Here is a 19,493-nt window from a genome sequence, read left to right on the forward strand (position 1 = left end):
ATAAAGCTCAATAACTTCACAATACTTCTTGATAGGAGGCTTTGTAAACGTTTTGTGACAGAGTTAAGATTTAATAGGTCATCTTGTTGTAACTATTATATACTTCCTGTTCAGATGCAGAGTTTACAAGGTGGCACAGAAGCCATAGCCCATTTGGATCAACTTGAATCTGATTATTATGACCTGCAACTTCAGTTGTATGAAGTACAGTTTGAAATTTTGAAGTGTGAAGAACTGCTGCTGACAGCACAACTTGAAAGCATCAAAAGACTTATTTCAGGTGACATACATTCATTTTACATGTATATTATTTATAACAATATGCCATAGGCAGCTGTAGTACAAGTTGGTTATTGAAATTATCCTGTGGCTGCAAATTTCCCACTCCAGTTCTTATGCATATTTACTCAGAAGTGAATCTAACTGTATTCAGTAGGGCTCACTTCCAGGCAAGTGTGCACAGAACTGTGGCCTTAACTGTTTGGCTTTTGATTTCTTTCTCCTTCTGAGGTATCAAAGATTGTCCCAGCTAGAGTCAAAATGTTGGATAAATTGAATTTATTATTGAGGGTGATGAGAGATGTAACTTCTGTGTTGAGTGGAGTTTGCCACACTTGGAGTCTGTTTGAGCACCACAATCCTTATATCTGTTTGGGAGAAAATACCCCTGTAGCCTTGGTCCCAGTCACCTGTAATTCAATTTCCATTAGTTGCTCCTGTTTCCTGCTCTGGTCACACTATAGTTGTGATTTTGTGTGGTATTAGATCAGTGTTGGTGTGTGACTATAACCCTCAAGCCCTTCTGGCTCTGTGACCCATTCCAATATCATTAAACAACTTATTTCTACATAATTCTGTTTATCACAACTGAAGGTTGATCTAGATTCTATTGCATTGTGTAGTTTGTGTGTGTGCATGTTTAAAATTATTAAAATTGTTAGTATTTTCTAACAGAGAAAAGAGATGAAGTAGTGTATTATGATACCTATGAAAGTATGGAAGCTATGCTCGAAAAAGAAGATATGGCAGCATCTATACACTTGCAAAGAGAAGAGCTACAGAAATTGCAACAGAAAGTCCGCCAGCTAGAAGCAAGGCGTGGGCGCATTTCAGCCAAGAAAGCCTACCTCAGAAATAAAAAGGTAAAACACTAATTCATTCACTACTCAGCAAAGAGTTCCTTGCCTGTTTGGCACAGGAACATAGGAGGCTGCCTTATATCAGATCAGACCATTGGTCGTGTGCGCTTTCTTCTTAGTTGATCAGTTCATATGGGGTGAGGTAGAGGGTTAATGCAGGTAAAAAGGTAATAGGTAAAGCACCCCTGGATAGTTAAGTCCAGTCAAAGGCAACTATGGGGTGTGGCGCTCATCTCCATTCAGGCCGAGGGAGCCGGCGTTTGTTCACAGACAGCTTTCTGGGTCATTTGGCCAGCATGACTAAACTGCTTCTCATGCAACTGAACACCATGACGGAAGCCAGAGTGCACAGAAACGTTGTTTGCCTTCCCACTGCAGCTGTACCTATTTATCTGCTTGCAATGGTGTGCTGTCGAACTGCTAGGTTGGCAGAAGCTTGGAGACAGGGCAATGGGAGCTCACCACCATCAAATGGATTCGAACAGCCAACTTTCTAATCAGCAAATCCAAGAAGCTCAGTGGTTTAGACCACAGCACCACCTGTGTCCCTGCATTCTTGTCAGGGACGTTTAAACCTCTTAGCTCACCCCAGCACTGTAATGACAGTAATTTTTGTTTTGTTTTGGTAATAATGAAAAGTACGTTGCACAAAGGGAAGAGTCTTGTCACTTCAGCCTACTGGTGATGTGTGTGTTACATATTTTGGTGTTTTCCTTTGCTTTGTTGCATGTATAAAGTTAGCATAGAGTATCAAGAACAAACTAGGCTAAACTCCTTGTCCCTAATGTGGAGGAACCTATTTCTTTTTACTTACAGCAAAGTGTTGTGTTAAACACATAGGGAAAAAAGGTAATAAAGATTTGGGGGCAGCAGAAGTTAAATGGATAAAACATGAAATTTAGAATAGGAGGCGGCTGGGAAAGAAAATACCTGGGAGTAGTAGAAGGGAAGGGAGGCCACTAGCAGCAGGGTGTCAAAAATGGTATTTCCAAATGTAGTATTACTGGGAAGCATATTGATTCACAACATGCTACTTTCAAACATTAGGGCTGAAATTGTGGGGCTGTGGGTGGGAGTGGGGAAAGCCCTTACCATGGTAAAACCATTTCCTACAGCATCTCTAGAGTGGCCATCGCCTGCAGTTTAAAATAAATGTTTTATTTTAAAATACGTTGAGATGTACACAAAATAATGCTAGTTGTAAGTACTTGCTTTCTTGCCGTAAGCTGCATTATAGAAGCGATATTATTGTTCCCTGAATTGACTATGAGTTTTAGCTAATATATTGCCGTTTTGATCAGCTGTAAGCAAAGTCATGGACATAATTTAACAGCCTTTTCTTCCAAAGAAACTAATCATTAGATTTTAAAGTTAAGGGAGTAAATTCTAGATTTTCACACATGGATTGCCTTTTTAATTTTTCACCCACTTTCCTCTGTAAGCTGTGTGCTGTGGAGAGAGGAGGGATATTTTGTTCAGTTTTTTTTTTTAGGGGGTGCACCATCAAAGTGGTGATTTGGTGTTACTATACACAGTGGGCATGTATCCTGTTCCTACATGCAGAGATCTCAGGTTCATGTTCATAGTGTGGAGACTAGAAATTCCTTCATAGGTGGTGTCTGTTTTGCTATGGTTAGAGATTGTGTGTGTGTGTATTTGTGTATTTATTTGGATAATGTAATTCTTTTCATAGTACCTTTATAACAACTACTTATACGTAATGTTACCTTCCTGACAATGTCTTGATAGCAGGTTGATATGGGATCACTGTGGAAACAGTTTCCTATTATCCCGGTGCTACCACCTGCTGGCTAAGCACTGGTAGTCTTGGTTTATTGTATCAAGCAACTGTTGGTGTTAGGAAAGCCAGTTTTGAAATAAATTGGTAATAGGAGATAAATGCTGAAATTGTACACACTGTTTGGCAGAATATTTTAGTACTGACTGAGGTTTTCCTGTAGTAAACTAAATCAGCACAGCAGCCAGTGGATATATGTGTTCTGAAATAAATGCTGTATTTGTCTTTGAATTCACAATAATGGATGTTGCAAACTTCTTAAACTATTAAGCAAACAGGCACATACACACACACTGGATTGTTTCTATAAACTCACTGACACCTTTAAGGCTGTCAAGCTGGGGCTACAGATTCCACAAACACAGACCCACTTTACAAAAAGATACAGAAAACTGCACAAGTTTCCAAAGCCACACAATTGCCCATTTGCTCCTAGTTGTGACTTTGCTGTGTTGAAATCTCCTTTGCAACAAACTCACTGAAATGCATAAACTTGGATAAGGTTTCACACTCTTTTCCAGGGCATGATTAATTGTTATTATGTATTCCATTTACAAAATCCTTTACGAAGCATATCTAGTTCCTTTCCTATCCTGACAGTGGCTTTCATTTAGTCTAGATGTTTACTTTTGTGTCCATCTACACCTTACCAGTGACTGCTTTTCTGGGTTTTTAAAAAACAAACATACAGAAAATACTTAAAGCATATTTTTAAAACAAACCTCACATTTGTTGCTGTGTTTAGACTGAAATTATTTTGTGCTACTCATTTTATACTTTCTTAGCTTGATTACTGTTGATCATTTCAAGTGAACCAGACAGAGGGCCTTCTCAGTAGTGGCGCCTGCCCTGCGGAATGCCCTCCCTTCAGATGTGAAGGAAATAAGTACCATAGCTATCATATCTTTAAAAGACATCTGAAGGCAGCCCTGTTTAGGGAAGTTTTTAATATTTAATGCTGTATTGTTTTAACACTCGATTGGAAGCTGCCAAGAGTGGCTGGGGAAACTCAGCCAGATGGGTGGGGTATAAATAATAAGTTGTTGTTGTTGTTGTTGTTATTTATATCTTATACAGTGTCTTGTGTATTGACAGGAGATCTGCATTGCAAAACATCATGAAAAATTCTTGCAGCACTTTCAGAGTGAAGAAGAGTCACAGCATACAGCACAGTTTGTGAGTTTTATCTTGGTTAATATTAAAATAAGCCTCCAGCTCAAGGTTTTCCCCCAACTTAAGCAAATTTAAATCCCCCCGCCTTGCTTTTGAATGTTACTGTATACTGAGCAATATACAATAGGACAGTAATAGGACATTAACACTACAATCCTATGCACATCTCCTCAGAAGTAGGTCACTTTGAATTCAGTGACACTTCGTCCAAGGTAAGTGGATAAATAACTGTATCTTAAATGACCAAGAGCTGACAAGAATATTATTTTATTGATTTCATTTTTCATGTTACTAACCACAATTCTGTTTTTTAAAAATTGCTATATTTTTTATAAAGCTGCACAATAACATTGTACTCTGGAAGCTCACATATAAAATCATTCTAATAAGATACAATTAAAATACAGCATCAGAAAAATAACAGTTTGTAGCATAATTTCTCATCATCGTCATCTTATGCTCTACATTAGTTTATCTGCACTAATTACTATCTACAGATTCCTAGGCAGCATCACTAACATAGATTAGAATCCCAATTTCTTCTAAAAGCATGAAGGAGTCTAAATATGCAGGTTATGCCTCTTTCTAAGTCATGATGCAGCTGAGGCACGTTCACCTATAATTTTGGTATCTGGTGGTATCCTAGTTTGCATCTATGACTGGTCTGGTCCTGCTCTTGTTCCAAAGCAATGAATGCTGTATTTGATAATTACTGCCATTTTAAAAATAAAAATGGCTGCAACCCTACAGCTAGCTAGAAGCTAACTGACAGATGTTATGAAGTATACAGTTTGCCTGTAAGCTTGTAGTTCTCACATGCAACCTTGACAAGCCATTTCTGATCTTTTGACATTGAGACCGGAACATGTCCCATACCTGGCAGTTTATGGAGTCAAAGAATACCACAGGGTATCATTCAAACAATTTATTACAGTAAAAGGGAATCAGCATGTTCATTAAAAAGGGGTTGATTGGAATCAATTAATACAGACTGGGGCCTAGGGCCAGTTGCTTTAGAAGAGATGGGGAAATTGTCAAGAAGATGGAGGTTGGTATATTGTTTTTGGAAGGCTTTGGGAAGGGGTTAGGGCAAGAATTGGAAGAAAGCAATTGGATGACTTTGGGACATGTTTTGAAATAAGTTCCATTTTTGTAAAGGAGCAGAACTACTAAGGAAGAATAAAAGGGCTTGGCAAAGAGCAGATCACCTCAAGAAAGCAGAAATGCGGGTGGGGAGAAGGAGAAAGAAAGACAGAGAAAGACAAAGCAGTAGGATGTCTGGGGACATGAAAAAGGGGAGGGGAGGGATGGAAGGATGGAGGGGGAGGGGAAGAGGGAGAGGGGAAGAAGGTAGATGACTGGAGTCCTGTGGAGGGGGTGGGGAAGAACATGGTCAGCTGAGGTACTTGCCAGGAGAGGGGAGAGAGATTTAGTACCTGTCCTTATTTTGCAAAGCTGGACTTCGATGGGTGGTTGGTGTGGAGATCTCTTCTGCACTGGAGTGAGAAGAGGCAGAGGGCAGAAGAGAAAAGAAAAAAAGAAAAGAAAAGAGAAAGCTGTCCACAAGAAGTGGTGTTGTGTGGAAGTAGTGAAGTTTCTTCAAGGGGTTCCAAAGATTTATGGTTACTAAGGCAAAAAGCAACTCTTTTTACACTTAATATTGAGCTCCTGGTGATTAAAATGAAAACAAAGATTAACAATCCCATTTTCCTGTCTCATCAAAGACAAGCTGTGTATGATGCCTGGATTAAGAGGTTTTGGTTTAAAACCTCTAACGAAAGGAAGAAAAAAGTTAACTTTAACTGGGACTAAGCAGTAGTGGGTGAAAGTTATTCCATCCAAATTCGTCCTCCCAGCCTGGTGTTTCTAACCCCCGACTTTCATCTTTTTGTTTTCATTCTTAGAAGAGGGAGCAGTTGCAAGCTGAAGAAGAAAGAAAAAGCTCATGGGTTACTCAGGAACGACAGATAACACTGGACAGACTTCGAACATTTAAACAGGTAAATGGAAGAAGGGAGACATTCTACTGATGCTTCGTAAGTTACACACATACACATACACATACACATACATATACATATACATAGATTGCCCACCAATAATAGCGCCTTTGACACAAGTACTTGTTCCAGAGAGCATGCATTAGCTATGGCTTTGTGTTGTTTGTATATGTGATGGCAACCATAAATCATTGCTATATAATGTGTGAAACAAGCCTTCTTAATTATTAAACTATATTCATATTCACAAGAAAATAGAAAAGAACATTGGAATTATTCTTAGGAAAAAAATGTGCTATACTTCTCTTCATATTAATTAATTCCCATGTTTATGTTTCTCAATTTACAAGTTAACCTGACAATTTTGAAAGGGTTGAATCATAATTATATGTGAGCAGTTGAGGTTAGCAGTAATAAGTCTCTTGGCCTGCAATCCTAACCCCACTCACCTGGGAGTAAGTTCCATTGAATTCAGTAGGACTTAATTCTGAGTTTACAGGGTTAAAATTGTGCTGTTAGTCACCATGCTTTTGATGCTTGCCTAATTTTTAACTCATTTCCCCCCCTCCTAAGCGCTATCCTGGACAGGTAATACTCAAATCAACCAGACTTCGACTGGCCCATGCAAGAAGAAAAAGTACAGCCAGTTCAACTTCATGTGCTGATCATCGTCTGTCGCTACCTGTAACTACACAGACTGATGTGGTGGGGCAAGAAAAAAGAATACAACCTTTACAAATCCAGGAGTCTAGAAATTTAGGACCACTTGAAGATACTTCACCTCCCTGTGGCGTTATCTCTGAATTTTCTCAGATTCCTTCTCCTCCTGCTCTTCTCAGTAATGAACTTCAGCCCAATATAGTTAATGAGGCCCCAATGCCTCCTCCTCTTCCACCGCCACCGCCACCACCTCTGCCCACCAAGGAAGAGTCTACTCAGTGCTCTGAGAAGAGCAGTAGCCCTGTGAAACAACCCAGCATTGAGAAGCCAGCACTGCTGACCACTATAGCACCATCAGCTCATTTCTTTGATAGCAGCCAGTTGGTCAGTGCCAAGAAGAAACTAAAGAAAATGGGCGATATGGAAGGCTTGCAGAGGAGAAGAGGTAACTTCATTTCTCTTGAATGTGATTCAGGGAAAAGAAAAAGTAGTTTTCCTTACCTTGAGTAATAAAATTAAAGGGTCTCTACCCCCCCAAGAGAGCATGGCTTTGTGATTTTTGAACATGATCTCCCCAAATCATGTTTGAAACTGGGGTGTGTGTGTTTCTTTTAATAGCATTTTGTGATGTTTCCCAGGGGAGGGGGTGTTGGTGGCTTTGAGGGGGGAAAAAAAGTTTTTACACCTGAAGTAGAACTCTGGATTCCAGCTGGTGGAATTAATGAAAACTCTTGATAACTCTGTTGATGTTTTTATCCAAATTTTGATTTCTGTTTTGTCAACATTGAACAATGGGAAAGGTGGCGTTGGTATATTTTAATTAATAAATGATGACATTTTCAGTGTCTTGAGTACAGGGTGTTAGTTCACAGCTCAGAGTACTTATTTTGTACTACTACCAAAAGTTGTTTTTTTTAAACAGAACTTTTAAGAACAAGGTTCCACACCTCTGCCGATAGGAAGTGGTGTATCTTAGCAGATCTGTGGTTTTTAAATGAATAAACATGATACAGTGGATCTTAAAAATTAAAGGCACAGTCCAATCCATTCCCTAGGTGGACATGCATGTGTGGTCAGGTAGACCAGGAGGTGTCCAGGTTTGGTTGTTGCCCCTGTACACAAGGGCAGTTGGGTATGTAGAGGTATTGGGTTGGCTGTCTAAGGAATAGCAGCCTCCTTCAATACCAGCTACATTATCCTAACATAGAAAGTTGAGCCAGATACTTACCGGACATTTTGTGAGAACCAGAGACAACAGTGGGGGCTCATCTCTTGATGCAGTAGCTTCATTTCACCTTTTGAACTACATAATCCTCCAATTGTTTTGATCTTCTTTCTTATGGGCTTGATTATTGTGATCTGAAAATAATGTAATTTTTTTTCAGAATTGTAGAAACAATGCATTAGAAATATATAGCAGGGTTTTTTTTAACCTTCCATGTAGGAAATGTGCTTTGTGGGTTGGGGAACCCAATGGAGTGGAGGTGGAGCCGCAAGGAGGAGGAGAGGAAAATGAGATTTCAGACATTGTTGGCTTTTGTGAATGTCTTGTTGAAATTTCATAGCATAAAATATGAAAAGTTGCAATGCTTACTGAACTCTGATTTTCTGCAGTGAGTTCCCCAATGGATGAGGTGTTGGCTTCCTTGAAACGTGGTAGCTTCCACCTGAGGAAAGTTGAGCAGAGAAATCTCCCGCCTTTCCCTGATGAAGACGACAGCAATAACATTTTGGCACAGATAAGAAAAGGTGTGAAACTGAAGAAAGTGCAAAAGGACCTTATGAGAGAATCATTCACAATTCTACCTGATGATGACCCTTTGACACGCAGCATCCATGAAGCACTACGGCGAATTAAGGAAGCATCACCAGAGTCTGAAGATGAAGAGGAGAACCTGCCTTGCACAGACTGGGAAAATTAAGGAGTAATGTTTCTTCTTTTGGTATATATCTGGTTTCCTTAAATAGTAGTAGCACCTATAATAGAAGATCCTTGTTAGGAATGTGCCTAAGTTCGCCTATGTTTACACAAGAGAAGTGCATGTGTGGCTTAAGATCTGCAGCCACTGTATAAGCGGCGGGGGGGGGGGAGCGTATGGGAAAAGAAAGTTGGAGCTTCTCACAAGATACTTCTCTGAAGGAAACTTGCTTTGTCAGAATGGATATAGTTTCCTTACTTCTGACTGACAGATGCCTCTGCTGCTTCCATTTTTACCAAAGTGTGTCTTAGCTAGTACTCCTAGAGTTATATGGCGTGGCCTCCTTTCTAGTCATTGATTTGGGAGGAGTTTTCCTAATTCAGAGATCTGTTGCCCATTTTTTCTGGGTTGTTGAGCTGCCTGGCTAGGGGTGTTATATTCCACTGTTCTAATCGGAGAAGAGAGATGCACACTATATTCCTCCCTAAATCTTTTAAAACATCTAAATTACAGTTTGATGATATGGAATTTTGGAATATATTGATGCTAGTGCTTATTTGAACAAAAGCTCTAGACATTTTTTTTTTTAAGAAAAGCAAGATCTTTCCCCATTTATAGCATCTTTCTTAAATGGTGATACGTTTTCAGGATGCTGGAAACGTGGAAAGGCAGTATTTGCAAGCAAACCTTACTGTTTGAATCAAAAGTATGAACAAAGTGGGGAAGATTGTGATCATGGAGGGGGGTTAAGACTTAGGGAAAATTTGTGTGAAAACCTTAATCTGATTTCTGGGTTGCAGGTGGAAACATATGTTGCATTAGTGGAATGTAAGATTTGTCTCATCACGGTTGTTATCAATTTGACGGAGGTGACCCTACTGGATTAATGTGTGAATTGGCATGCCAATAACTAATTGCAATATATTTAATCAAAATTAAGGTCACTTCCAAAGTCTGCAAGGCAAGTTTTCCCGTAAAGGGGGAATCGATTTAAAGGATGAAATTACTAATTTACTCTGTAAATCAATCTGCAGTGGAAAAATCTCTATAAAAAGTAAAGCATACATAAATTAAAGCTACAAATGTTCCACTCATCCACAGATCTTCACGTACAGTAGTTAGACCAGGCATAGGCAAACTCAGCCCTCCAGATGTTTTGGGACTACAACTCCCTTCATCCCTGAGCCCTGAGCACATCCCTAGCTAGGGATGATGGGAGTTGTAGTCCCAAAACATCTGGAGGGCCGAGTTTGCCTATGCCTGAGTTAAACAATGCTGCCTTACAGTGAGTCGGCTCATGAGTCCCTTTAGCCCAGTATAGGTGACTTGGACTGGCAGCAACTCTTCTCAGGTTCTCAGAAAGGAGATTCTCTGCCAGCCCTGGTATATAACTGGAGATTACATTAACTGAAGGCGCTGGGATATTGAAAATGGAACTGTGGATAAGCAAAGCAGGTACTGCTGTGGTATCTGTGTTTTCATATGCACACCTGCAAAACAGTATTGACATTGAGTTTTTACACTAGCACTCTTGTTGTGGGCAGAGGAGGAAAGGGTCCTCTTGATTCAGTATTCCAAGCAGGTGATGAGGGGAGGGAAAGACTAATCATATTAATGAGCTGTTGGGAGAGCTAAGCCTCTCCTTTTCTTCTACTAATTTTGTTTCTGTCGTATCTTCAGCTAGAGCAGCCTGTCACAGAACATGGCCTGCAGATTCAGATGCCAAGGAGGAATAGGTGCTTGAAAAGCACATTTTGATGTGGCCTCTAAAGGAATAGAATTTGATTTAAAAAGCAACTTTACAGTTTGTCCTTCAGCTGTTTTTTTTGTTTGTTTAAACAGGTGGTGAGGATTCCACAGAATAATGATTTTCCTTTCACTTCTGAACATCCATAGTCAACAGTTTGATCACCACCTTCTGTCTGGGAAAGGCGTCACCTGACAAACAATTTGATATGTGCAGAAGAGCTTAAAATGCATTTTTTTAAATTATGGTACAAAATTCTGATGGGATCAAAAACTACCTTATTAGATGTGTATTTTGCAGAACACTGAGGAGAACGAACCATTCAAGATATTTCTGGTTCTTCACTCACTTTTTACAATCGTGTGAAACACTAAATCAGCACCTATTGCAGCAGAGCTTCTTCCCAACATAATTTATCAGGACAGGTATGCAATCTGACCTTTGGTTCACTGAAGACTTCACTGTTTAATCAACAAATTGCTACTTTCACATCAGCTTCTATTACAGCAACAGGAATTCTCCTAAAGGTCTTTATTTCTCACTATATTTGTCATGTAGGAAGTGGATTTCAGAGATATAATGCATTTTAACTATTCATTGTACAAAATACAAGTTATTTTGAAAATGGGAACAAATGGCTCTACAGAATAACAGGAAGCCCCCTAAGAGTGGAATACCTATACTTAAGAATGTATTGTTTACAGCCTAGTACATTTAAAATGGCATATAGCAAAACCCTTTAGAAGGCCATGTATACTGTGTACATCTTGTATTTTTAAATTAGAATTTCCCATGCTCGTATAAATAGAAACATTTTAATTGCAGGACTGAGTGATAGATAATAAAGTTACATAAAATTTTATTTATAGAAGCAATATTTTGTAATGAGAATACTTAAAATTATTTTTGTCTATTAGTTTGACTGTTCTTTGATGACTCTAAGGAACCTTTATTTAAAGAAAATTCAAAACTGAAATCCAATTTTACTGTTAAGTTGTGGAAGTTATAATTTTTTTCCAGTTTTCATTATTCCTGTCATTGTTAAAATATTTGAATTATGTAACAGCCTACTTATTTGAAAAACACTTCATTTTTAACCCTGGTTGTATAATGGTCTAAAGGAGGCACAGCCTTTGGTACAGTGAATATCTAAAGCAACGTAATCCCAAACAGCATGACTAATAGCTGCAGGCAGCTCATTTTTTAATAACAGAGTACTGTACGGAATAGTATTTCTGCACCAGGGCTAATCTTACCCTTATTAAAATGCTCTCAAATGAAAATTTCTGCTTGTAGGAGAATCTTGTGCTTGACAAACTATGATCCCTTATGATAGGAAATATCCATTTTAAAATGATTTACTATATTCACTGCCTGTTGTAAGTAGATGCATATTGGATGGAATGCATTTAGTAAGCCCACTCACCTTTCATAGTAAGAGGTTAAATGTCTTGCTCTTTTTCCTTTTAAAAATATTTGGGAGTACCCTGAATACTTGACAATACATGTAACAGTCCAGCTCAACTCTTGGAAATATTTGGGTGTGCAAAAGTTACTACCTAGGCCAGTAATAATAATGAGAAATATTTTATCAGGATACCTGCCATTCTGGTTTCTTTTTTAAAAAAAGCTTAATGCCTTATATAGTCTGAAATGCTGTCCTTTCCCAAAGGTAAGCTTGAGAATAGCATGAGTTCAATTATTGTGAGAACGCCTTCTGTTGGGGAGACAAAGAACTGTATTAGGAACTGAACATTAATTTTCTGAAAAACAAGACAACCCATTTCCTTTCCAAGTTACTGCATATTAACCAAAATTGCATTATGCACTGTGTGGTTACAGTCACAGGTAATGCAAAATTTGGTGGTGGCAATAATTAAATAGCTGCAAAATATAACTGTTGACCTTTAGCATAAACCATAATATATGTAGTTGGTGTGCCTTTGCCATTTAGTCACCTCCATTTAGTCACCCTCCAAATTTCCACTGTATAATATATTGTGTTTGAAATTTTAGTTGTAGCCCAAAACACGAACTTATAAAAATTAGGATGAGATGGATCATGTAAAGCTTTACACAATCAGTTGCAGCAGGAGCTTTGAATGGCAAATTTTGCTAGACAATTCACGTAATCAAGGAGACATAACTTATTGAAAATTGAGAGTAACACTCCTTATGCTAACACTCTTTTGCAACTATAAATTTTAAATTCATATGGAAAGTTTATAAAGCTCTCAAGATGATTGTGAAATGTTCAGGCTGTATATATGGAATCTTTGCCTTGAAAGCTCTAGTTTGTTTTTGTTTTTTTTTTTAAAAAACTATTACTGACAGTTTAATTAATGCAAAAAAATAAAACCGGCTTTTGGCGCTATAAAAATGGCTGTTTCAGAGGAACATATTTTATACATACTTGGCTGCTGTACAGTGGAACCTCAGGTTGCGAATGTGATCCATGTGGGAGGCACATTTGCAACCCACAGCGCCGCGTCTGCACACACGCGGGTTGTGTTTCTGCGCATGCGCAAGCGCCGAAACCCGGAAGTAACCCATTCTGGTACTTTTGGGTTCGGCGCGGTGCGCAACCCGAAAACGCATAACCTGAAGCGTCTGTAACCCGAGGTACCACTGTACTGTGGCTGATCTCCTATCCAGAGTTTTCCTTTAGACCGAGTATAGTTTTTTCCCATAATCTGTTAGGAAGAAGAGATTAATCTGGGTGCCAGTAGTGCCTGGATAGCATTTTACACAAATTTGTCAAGTTAGGACCTTGTCCATCTTATCTATGTGCAATTCCTTATAATTATATTCCCACATGTTTTGCTTTTGCTTTTAATTAATAGTGATTCCTAATTTTATTTCTTGAAGCCATTGCATACCAGCTGAGAACTCACAGTACTCTAGTCTAGTACATTTATTGCAGCAGACTTAGCAAATATATGGACATTTAAGAAAAGTTATTGATGAATGCTGCTTGAACTGGCATTCACACCTAAATCTATGCAGCTGACAAGTATGCATGAAAAAATGCATTCCAGTATTTCGTATGCTGTAGACTGACTGCGGTACATGGTTGTACTGCAGCCGTTGTTCTCAATTTATTGTCCACAATGCATTCTGTCAAGAAACGTAGTGATCTACCTGGATGCCCCTGAACTGGTGGTAGACTAGCTCAAGGAACTATAAATGCCAGGAGGTGATGAGTCGTGTGTTTGGCAGTTTGGCAGCAAGGGGGCCAAGGTGTTTTATTTCCACTAGAAAAACAAATTATGCTGCACAGCAACATTTATTAAAGTGGTTTTATCTTCTGCAGCATGATCCCATAAGTCTTTTAGTTGCTTGGTTTATTTGTATACTGACTATATTCTTTAGTATAGATAGTTTTGCTTCTTATTTCAACCATTTTCTTGTAAAGCTTTTCAGAGTAGAGCAGCTTATATTATAAAATTGCTAACCACAAAAACAAATTAACAGCACTAAATTATGTCTTGCTGGTGCATTCCAAGTTTTTGCTTTTGAGTTGTGTTTCATGTAGACACTGTCTTCAGAGAATCATGTGCATTTTTGTCACAGTCTAGTGAAAAGGGGGGAAACTTTCACTCAAAGTCAATGTTCTCTTTTTATTTGCACTGACTTTAAAGAGCGAACTGTAAAACTATTTGGTTTTATGAGCATTCTTTTATTTTCGCTGTAATGCTTTTGTAATTTGGTTACCTGTGTTACTCATAACGAACCCAGAAGCATGAAACAAGATATATCTAGTGTTGGTGAACTGTTAACAAGCAAATAAGCTTATTGAAAAGGAGGCCTAAGAGATGCTTGTTGCAAGAGATGTAAGCACCTTATTGAGAGGATGTGGAATTTTAAAATGCTACTAGAGTCAAGTGTCAGTAGTTGTGTGCTATCAATATTGACCCTAATCTATTAGCAATCTATTCATGGAAGCAGATGGCAGCACCAACCACCATGAAAGGGGACATCCAGATTCAATATGGTGTCCTGCTCTTCTGACTGCTTCGGTCATGCCTTAGGCAGGCTGATGCTCTGTGGTGAAGCAGAAGCCACACAGCCTTTTGCTGCACTCTCATTTCCCTGGATTGGGGCCAAGTGTTCTTTAGTAGAGAAAAGCACATTGTTTTGTTACTGTGTGTGATGGTTTGAAAAATAAAGCACTAGCGGTTTTATCCTATAACTCATTTGAAAGCTTCCAACAAAAAATAACGTATATTAATTGCTACATGAAATCTTACGTAATTAAAATCTAATTTGGGCCATGGTGAATGTTCTATTTTGCAAAGCTGTTTTCTAATGTTTTGCACAACCTTTTCTGCTATTTAAGACCATTTCCTGGGAATTCTTAGCTTTGAGCATAAAAATCAACTGCAAGCAGATAAACATAAGAAGAGCCTGCTGGATCAGGCCAATGTCACATCTATGCCAACATCCTGTTCTCAGTGGCCAACCAGTTGCCCATGAGAAGCATGGAAGCAGGACCTGAGCACAGCAGCAGTCTACCCATTCCTGGACCTGGAACATGGTCAATGTGGCTAGCAGCCTGTTATACCTGGCCTTTATTGGTCTATGTACTCTCTAGACCTGGGCACCAGCATTTTATTTATTCTGTTTTCTAGTATGGGTGTTCACACTATCTTTGATTAAGAGTCCAATTCAGAAAATACTTTCTTCGTGGCATTATTCCCAGGAGGAGCTGAAGAGTGGGCTGCAGATTAGTGTGTTCCTCCCCACCATTAATTGTAGGTAAAGCAGAACCTCTGGTCACTCAGCTTGAACATGTGAGGTCAAAAAGAGGGGGGCAGGGGTGTACATGGTGGGCTCACCCCCTCCAATACCTTGCCAGGTTGAGCGGGGAGCTTCTAAGCCTGTTCAACATGCCGATAAGCACCCTCATGGTTGAGATTGGGCTCCTGGTTGCAGAGAGATTTTGGGGCACTTTGAGACTTCCTTCAGGACTTGATGCTAAACATGCAAATGGCTGAAGTGGAAGCAGGACTAGTATATGTGTCCCCAGCCTCCTACACATCTTTTGCCCTCATATATTTGGGCTGAATATCTGAAAAGGGCTAACTGAGCCACAATCACTAGTGGCATTCATAAATAAATTCTAGCCAATGGGAGAAAGCCTTTTGTACGCCCCACCATAAAAACAATGTTGTTGTTTTTTAAAAAAAAGCTGTCAGTAACAGCAAGGGACCAAGGGCCGGTTTGAATGTAACACTAAGCCATAGCTTAATGTTACAGAAATGAGCTGCAAACCTTGGGCTTACACTCCTATATATTCACTGTCTAGTTTAAACAAATCACTGTTCATTGGTAGGTCTGAAGTAGTGGTTAGTTTTAAAGTATGGCTTATTGAAACAAACCAGGATTAAACTCTTAAGCAGGCTTGTTCACGTGACACTGGCTAAACCGTGGTTTAGTATTATATCTGAGCCAGGCACAAAGTGCCTCTTTCCAAATGTACCAGCCATTATCTTGAATTTGGAAATGGCAGCAGTGGCGTGGGTTGGAAGGGAAGCACCCTTCCCTGTAGGAAAAATGATTGCAAGCCCAGCTAAGACATCACTGATCTCACTGATCAACAACAATCTCCTGCAATGAGGGGGCATGTCAACCTGACTTCACATTGGGTATAATCCTAGAAGTCGTCTCATTCCCTGAACAGACCCAAGCTTGTATGATTTGGCATGTGGTGCTGTGAAGGGTACTTAGCTGGTATGAGCATATAATAGTTGGCTGTGTTGCACATAGTAGAGTGGTGGCTAACCTGTGGCCCTCTAGGTGTTGCTGGATTACAACTCCCATCAACTCCCGTGAACATGGACAATTGTTAGGTATGACAAGAGTTGTAGTCAAACTGATTTCTCCACTCCATTGTCCTATTCCCCACTCCTCCTTTGGAAATGTGAGTATATTACTTTCAGAGCTGATTCAGATATACAGACAGATACGGCAGATTACAAGTGAGAATGTTCTCTGCTAGGAGATGGGGAGGCCCCTAGACTAATGTGATTGTTCCTTGTATGTGGGGAGTTTTAAAAAATCTTACAGGAAGCAATCATCCTCATGTACTCAGAAATCATACAGTCTAGGAATGACTATCACATGCGGTGTCTACACACTTGATGTAGAACTTCAACCTCAACAAGGCAGGACATTAGAACTAGGACCAGATCTTGCAAAGTTCTTTTAAAAGGTGAAAGCATCCACAAGGTTCCCATATAGGAGTTGGACTGTGATGCATTTTTGGTAACCCTTTCCCTGCTGCTCTATTTTGCTGATTTGAATTGCCCCCTGAAACTGTATGTTTCCTCAGTGAAGTAAATGACAATTTCAAAGGGAGAGGAGATTTAAATAGGGGAAATAATAAATTAGAAATGAGATAAAAGCAAAGCAGCATTATGGCCCAAATTAATTCTCTCCCTCACTGATTGCTTTTAGTCCCCCCCCACTTTCTGTTTTTTTAAAAACAAACCTCAGGGGAGCCTGTCATGGATCTCCCACTACCACATCTTAACTTTGGGTCTTTAGTCTTACATTCGTATGGCTACAGCCCACTTGTTGTTTGTCATTTTATGAGTTGCCAAGAGCAGAGCTGTGTTAACATATTTGCTGAAATGTAGAAGGCTGTTGATTATGTTGCATGGATAAAGCTTGTTAAACATTAATGGAACGCCTCATTTTTGAACAGCTAAAAAATTAAAAAGAAAACCAATTCACCATTCACTAACTTAGTGCAAAAAGAATGAAAATCGGTGTGTTGTGCTGCACTTCTTTAAAACAATTGTATTTAATGGACATTTGTAAATGGACATTGCATTTCTGAAATGCTCCAGCAAACTTGCAATACCTTTATAATGCTCAGTGTTCCAAAGTATTAAGCACGAAGTATAAACGAAAAGAGCATTCTTAGCAATATTTTGAAAACTAAAAGTTTTAAATGTTTGCCCTTTTGCTTTTTCCCCCTTTAAGTGCAGCCTTCCTGCAACTTTATTGTACTGCTTTGTACTTCATGTTTTTTACTATCATGGCTTCGAAATTCAAACCTATACCCAAAGTCCTGAATGACTTGTCTCGTGTACATGCAATGTAACAACATACTTAAAAATTTTGGTGCTTAAAAGTTGTTCCTTTTTTTTCTTTAATAAAGGATATTTATTTGAACACAGTTTCTTTCACATTCATTTAAAGGACTTGTGGAGCTCTGAAGCAGACATGCTAGTATAATATTGTACGGTTATGTTAAGCATAAGCAATCCTTATCAACTCTCTGTACATTCTTATACTGATGTGTCAGAAGATGGTTTTTTCATTGCAATTGAAGGATCACAGGTAGTTCTGGCCCTCTCATTCCACCACGCAAGATTTCCTTAATGAGACGTAAAACTCTGAAAACAAAGGATTTCATTTTGGATAAATTAAAAATGGTGGGAAACCACTAAAGATAGGAACCACACTTGAGTTCCATTCACACTGGCTGCAGAGTTGATGGGGAGAGCAGCAAATGTGTTGCAGCCACTCCTGTGCCATCAAGGAAAAAATAATGTGGCTATAGTGGAGTAGCAGGGGTTTTGTCTGTTTGTTGAGGACTCATCAGGGCACCACAAGACCCCCTGAAGTCTGGTTCCAGTCCTGGATAGTCCTCTTTGGAGGCAGCTGGCTGACCAGGGATGCTGCAACCTTTTGTGTTGTGGGCCTCTTTGTTGGCAATGAGGCAAGTCTGAAGGTTGAGAAGGTGGTGTGTCACTAGAACCCTCCTCATCATTGCAGCGGCAGAAAGCTCTGCTGCTGTCACTCCACTGATGGTACTCTGGCAGGGAATGAAAAGGACTACCTTGGGGGAAGTCTTGGATCTGCATGATTCCAATCCCTGCCCCCCAGTCCCCTGACATACCTCAAACAAACTATGTCAATGGGAGAAATAATAAAAAGACCAAGTTCAAAAAGAAGAGGGGGAAGCACATTCCATCTTTTGTGGCTCATGTGAACCGGATCAGGCTTAAGAAGTGGTGGCTCCTCTGTCATAGACTGTCCCTAGGATTACTCTTGGTAAGTCTGTTCTTTTCCCCCAAGTGTAAGTGTAAATTGGTACATCTGATTTAACACAAGAGAATACATTTGTTAGTCTGCACATTCAAGTGCACAGGTGCCACTTCACAGATTATTTTCCAGATTTGTAAGAGCCTGTTTACAACAAGAGCAAACATAAGTCAAGACACCAATATGTATTTTGCTTTCTTTATTCCAAGGCTATGTCTTCAGAGCTTGAAAACGCTGCTATGATCACATGTACAGAACTAGTAGTCTCTCAGCAATGCTTCCTTTTTCCTGGTAGCAAAACCAAATTTCAAGCGCTTTTTGTGCCGTTGAGACCAAACTTAAGAACTATGAACAAGCCCTGCAGATTGCTATGAGTTCCAACATGTAATTACAGTGGTGCCCCGCAAGACGAACGCCTCGCAAGACGGAAAACCCGCTAGACGAAAGGGTTTTCCGTTTTGGAGGTGCTTCGCAAAACGAATTTCCCTATGGGCTTGCTTTGCAAGACGAAAATGTCTTGCGAGTTCCTGCGGCTTTCCCCCCCTTTTCCTAAGCCCTAAGCCGCTTATCAGCTGATCCGCTAAAAGCCGCTAAACCACTAATAGCGCTAATCCGCTAAGCCGTCAATGGGCTTGCTTCGCAAGACGAAAAAACCGCTATATGATGAGCCTCACGGAACGGATTAATTTCGTCTTGCGAGGCACCACTGTAATCAGATCCTGTGCAACTGGTTAGTCACCCACCTACCCAGACTACTCACATGAAAGACCTGCTTGCTACAAAGTTGCTATGAAGTTTTAAACTCTGGCAGTATTCTATGTGAGTCTCCCTAACCATTACCCCTTCTTCTCTGCCAGGATCAGAAAATCTATCGGAAATTGTCCAATAATACTGCCATTTTGGCACAAAAATCAAAGAACCAGTACAGTGTGGAAATGAATTTTTCTACTTACGTTTTCCAAAAGGAACCTTGATTTTGTGGGGAGCTGGCTTGCAACA

At 39.6% G+C, this 19,493-nt stretch overlaps 1 protein-coding gene across 4 annotated transcripts in view; it reads left to right on the plus strand.

Annotated features, from left to right (window-relative positions):
- Window positions 1–17,618, plus strand: part of JMY (junction mediating and regulatory protein, p53 cofactor) — a 43,849-nt gene extending 26,231 nt beyond the window's left edge. The window contains exons 5-12 of one of the 4 annotated variants that reach the window (XR_014161391.1): window positions 115–280; window positions 955–1,142; window positions 4,033–4,113; window positions 6,015–6,110; window positions 6,684–7,215; window positions 8,385–8,695; window positions 10,370–10,425; window positions 10,532–17,618. Coding sequence is in view for 3 of the 4 variants with exons in the window: in XM_081881187.1 (XP_081737313.1) it covers window positions 115–280; window positions 955–1,142; window positions 4,033–4,113; window positions 6,015–6,110; window positions 6,684–7,215; window positions 8,385–8,692 (1,371 nt within the window). In the remaining variant the exon portion in view is untranslated. Of the gene's footprint in view, window positions 1–114; window positions 281–954; window positions 1,143–4,032; window positions 4,114–6,014; window positions 6,111–6,683; window positions 7,216–8,384; window positions 8,714–10,369 lie in introns of all 4 variants that reach the window. The other 3 variants (XM_081881187.1, XM_081881188.1, XM_081881189.1) reach the window with 3 other exon arrangements.
- The last annotated feature ends 1,875 nt before the right edge of the window (window positions 17,619–19,493 follow it).

Source organism: Podarcis erhardii (genome assembly GCF_964252035.2).
Source record: "Podarcis erhardii genome assembly, chromosome: 11".
In the NCBI taxonomy this organism is placed as follows: Eukaryota; Metazoa; Chordata; class Lepidosauria; order Squamata; family Lacertidae; genus Podarcis; species Podarcis erhardii.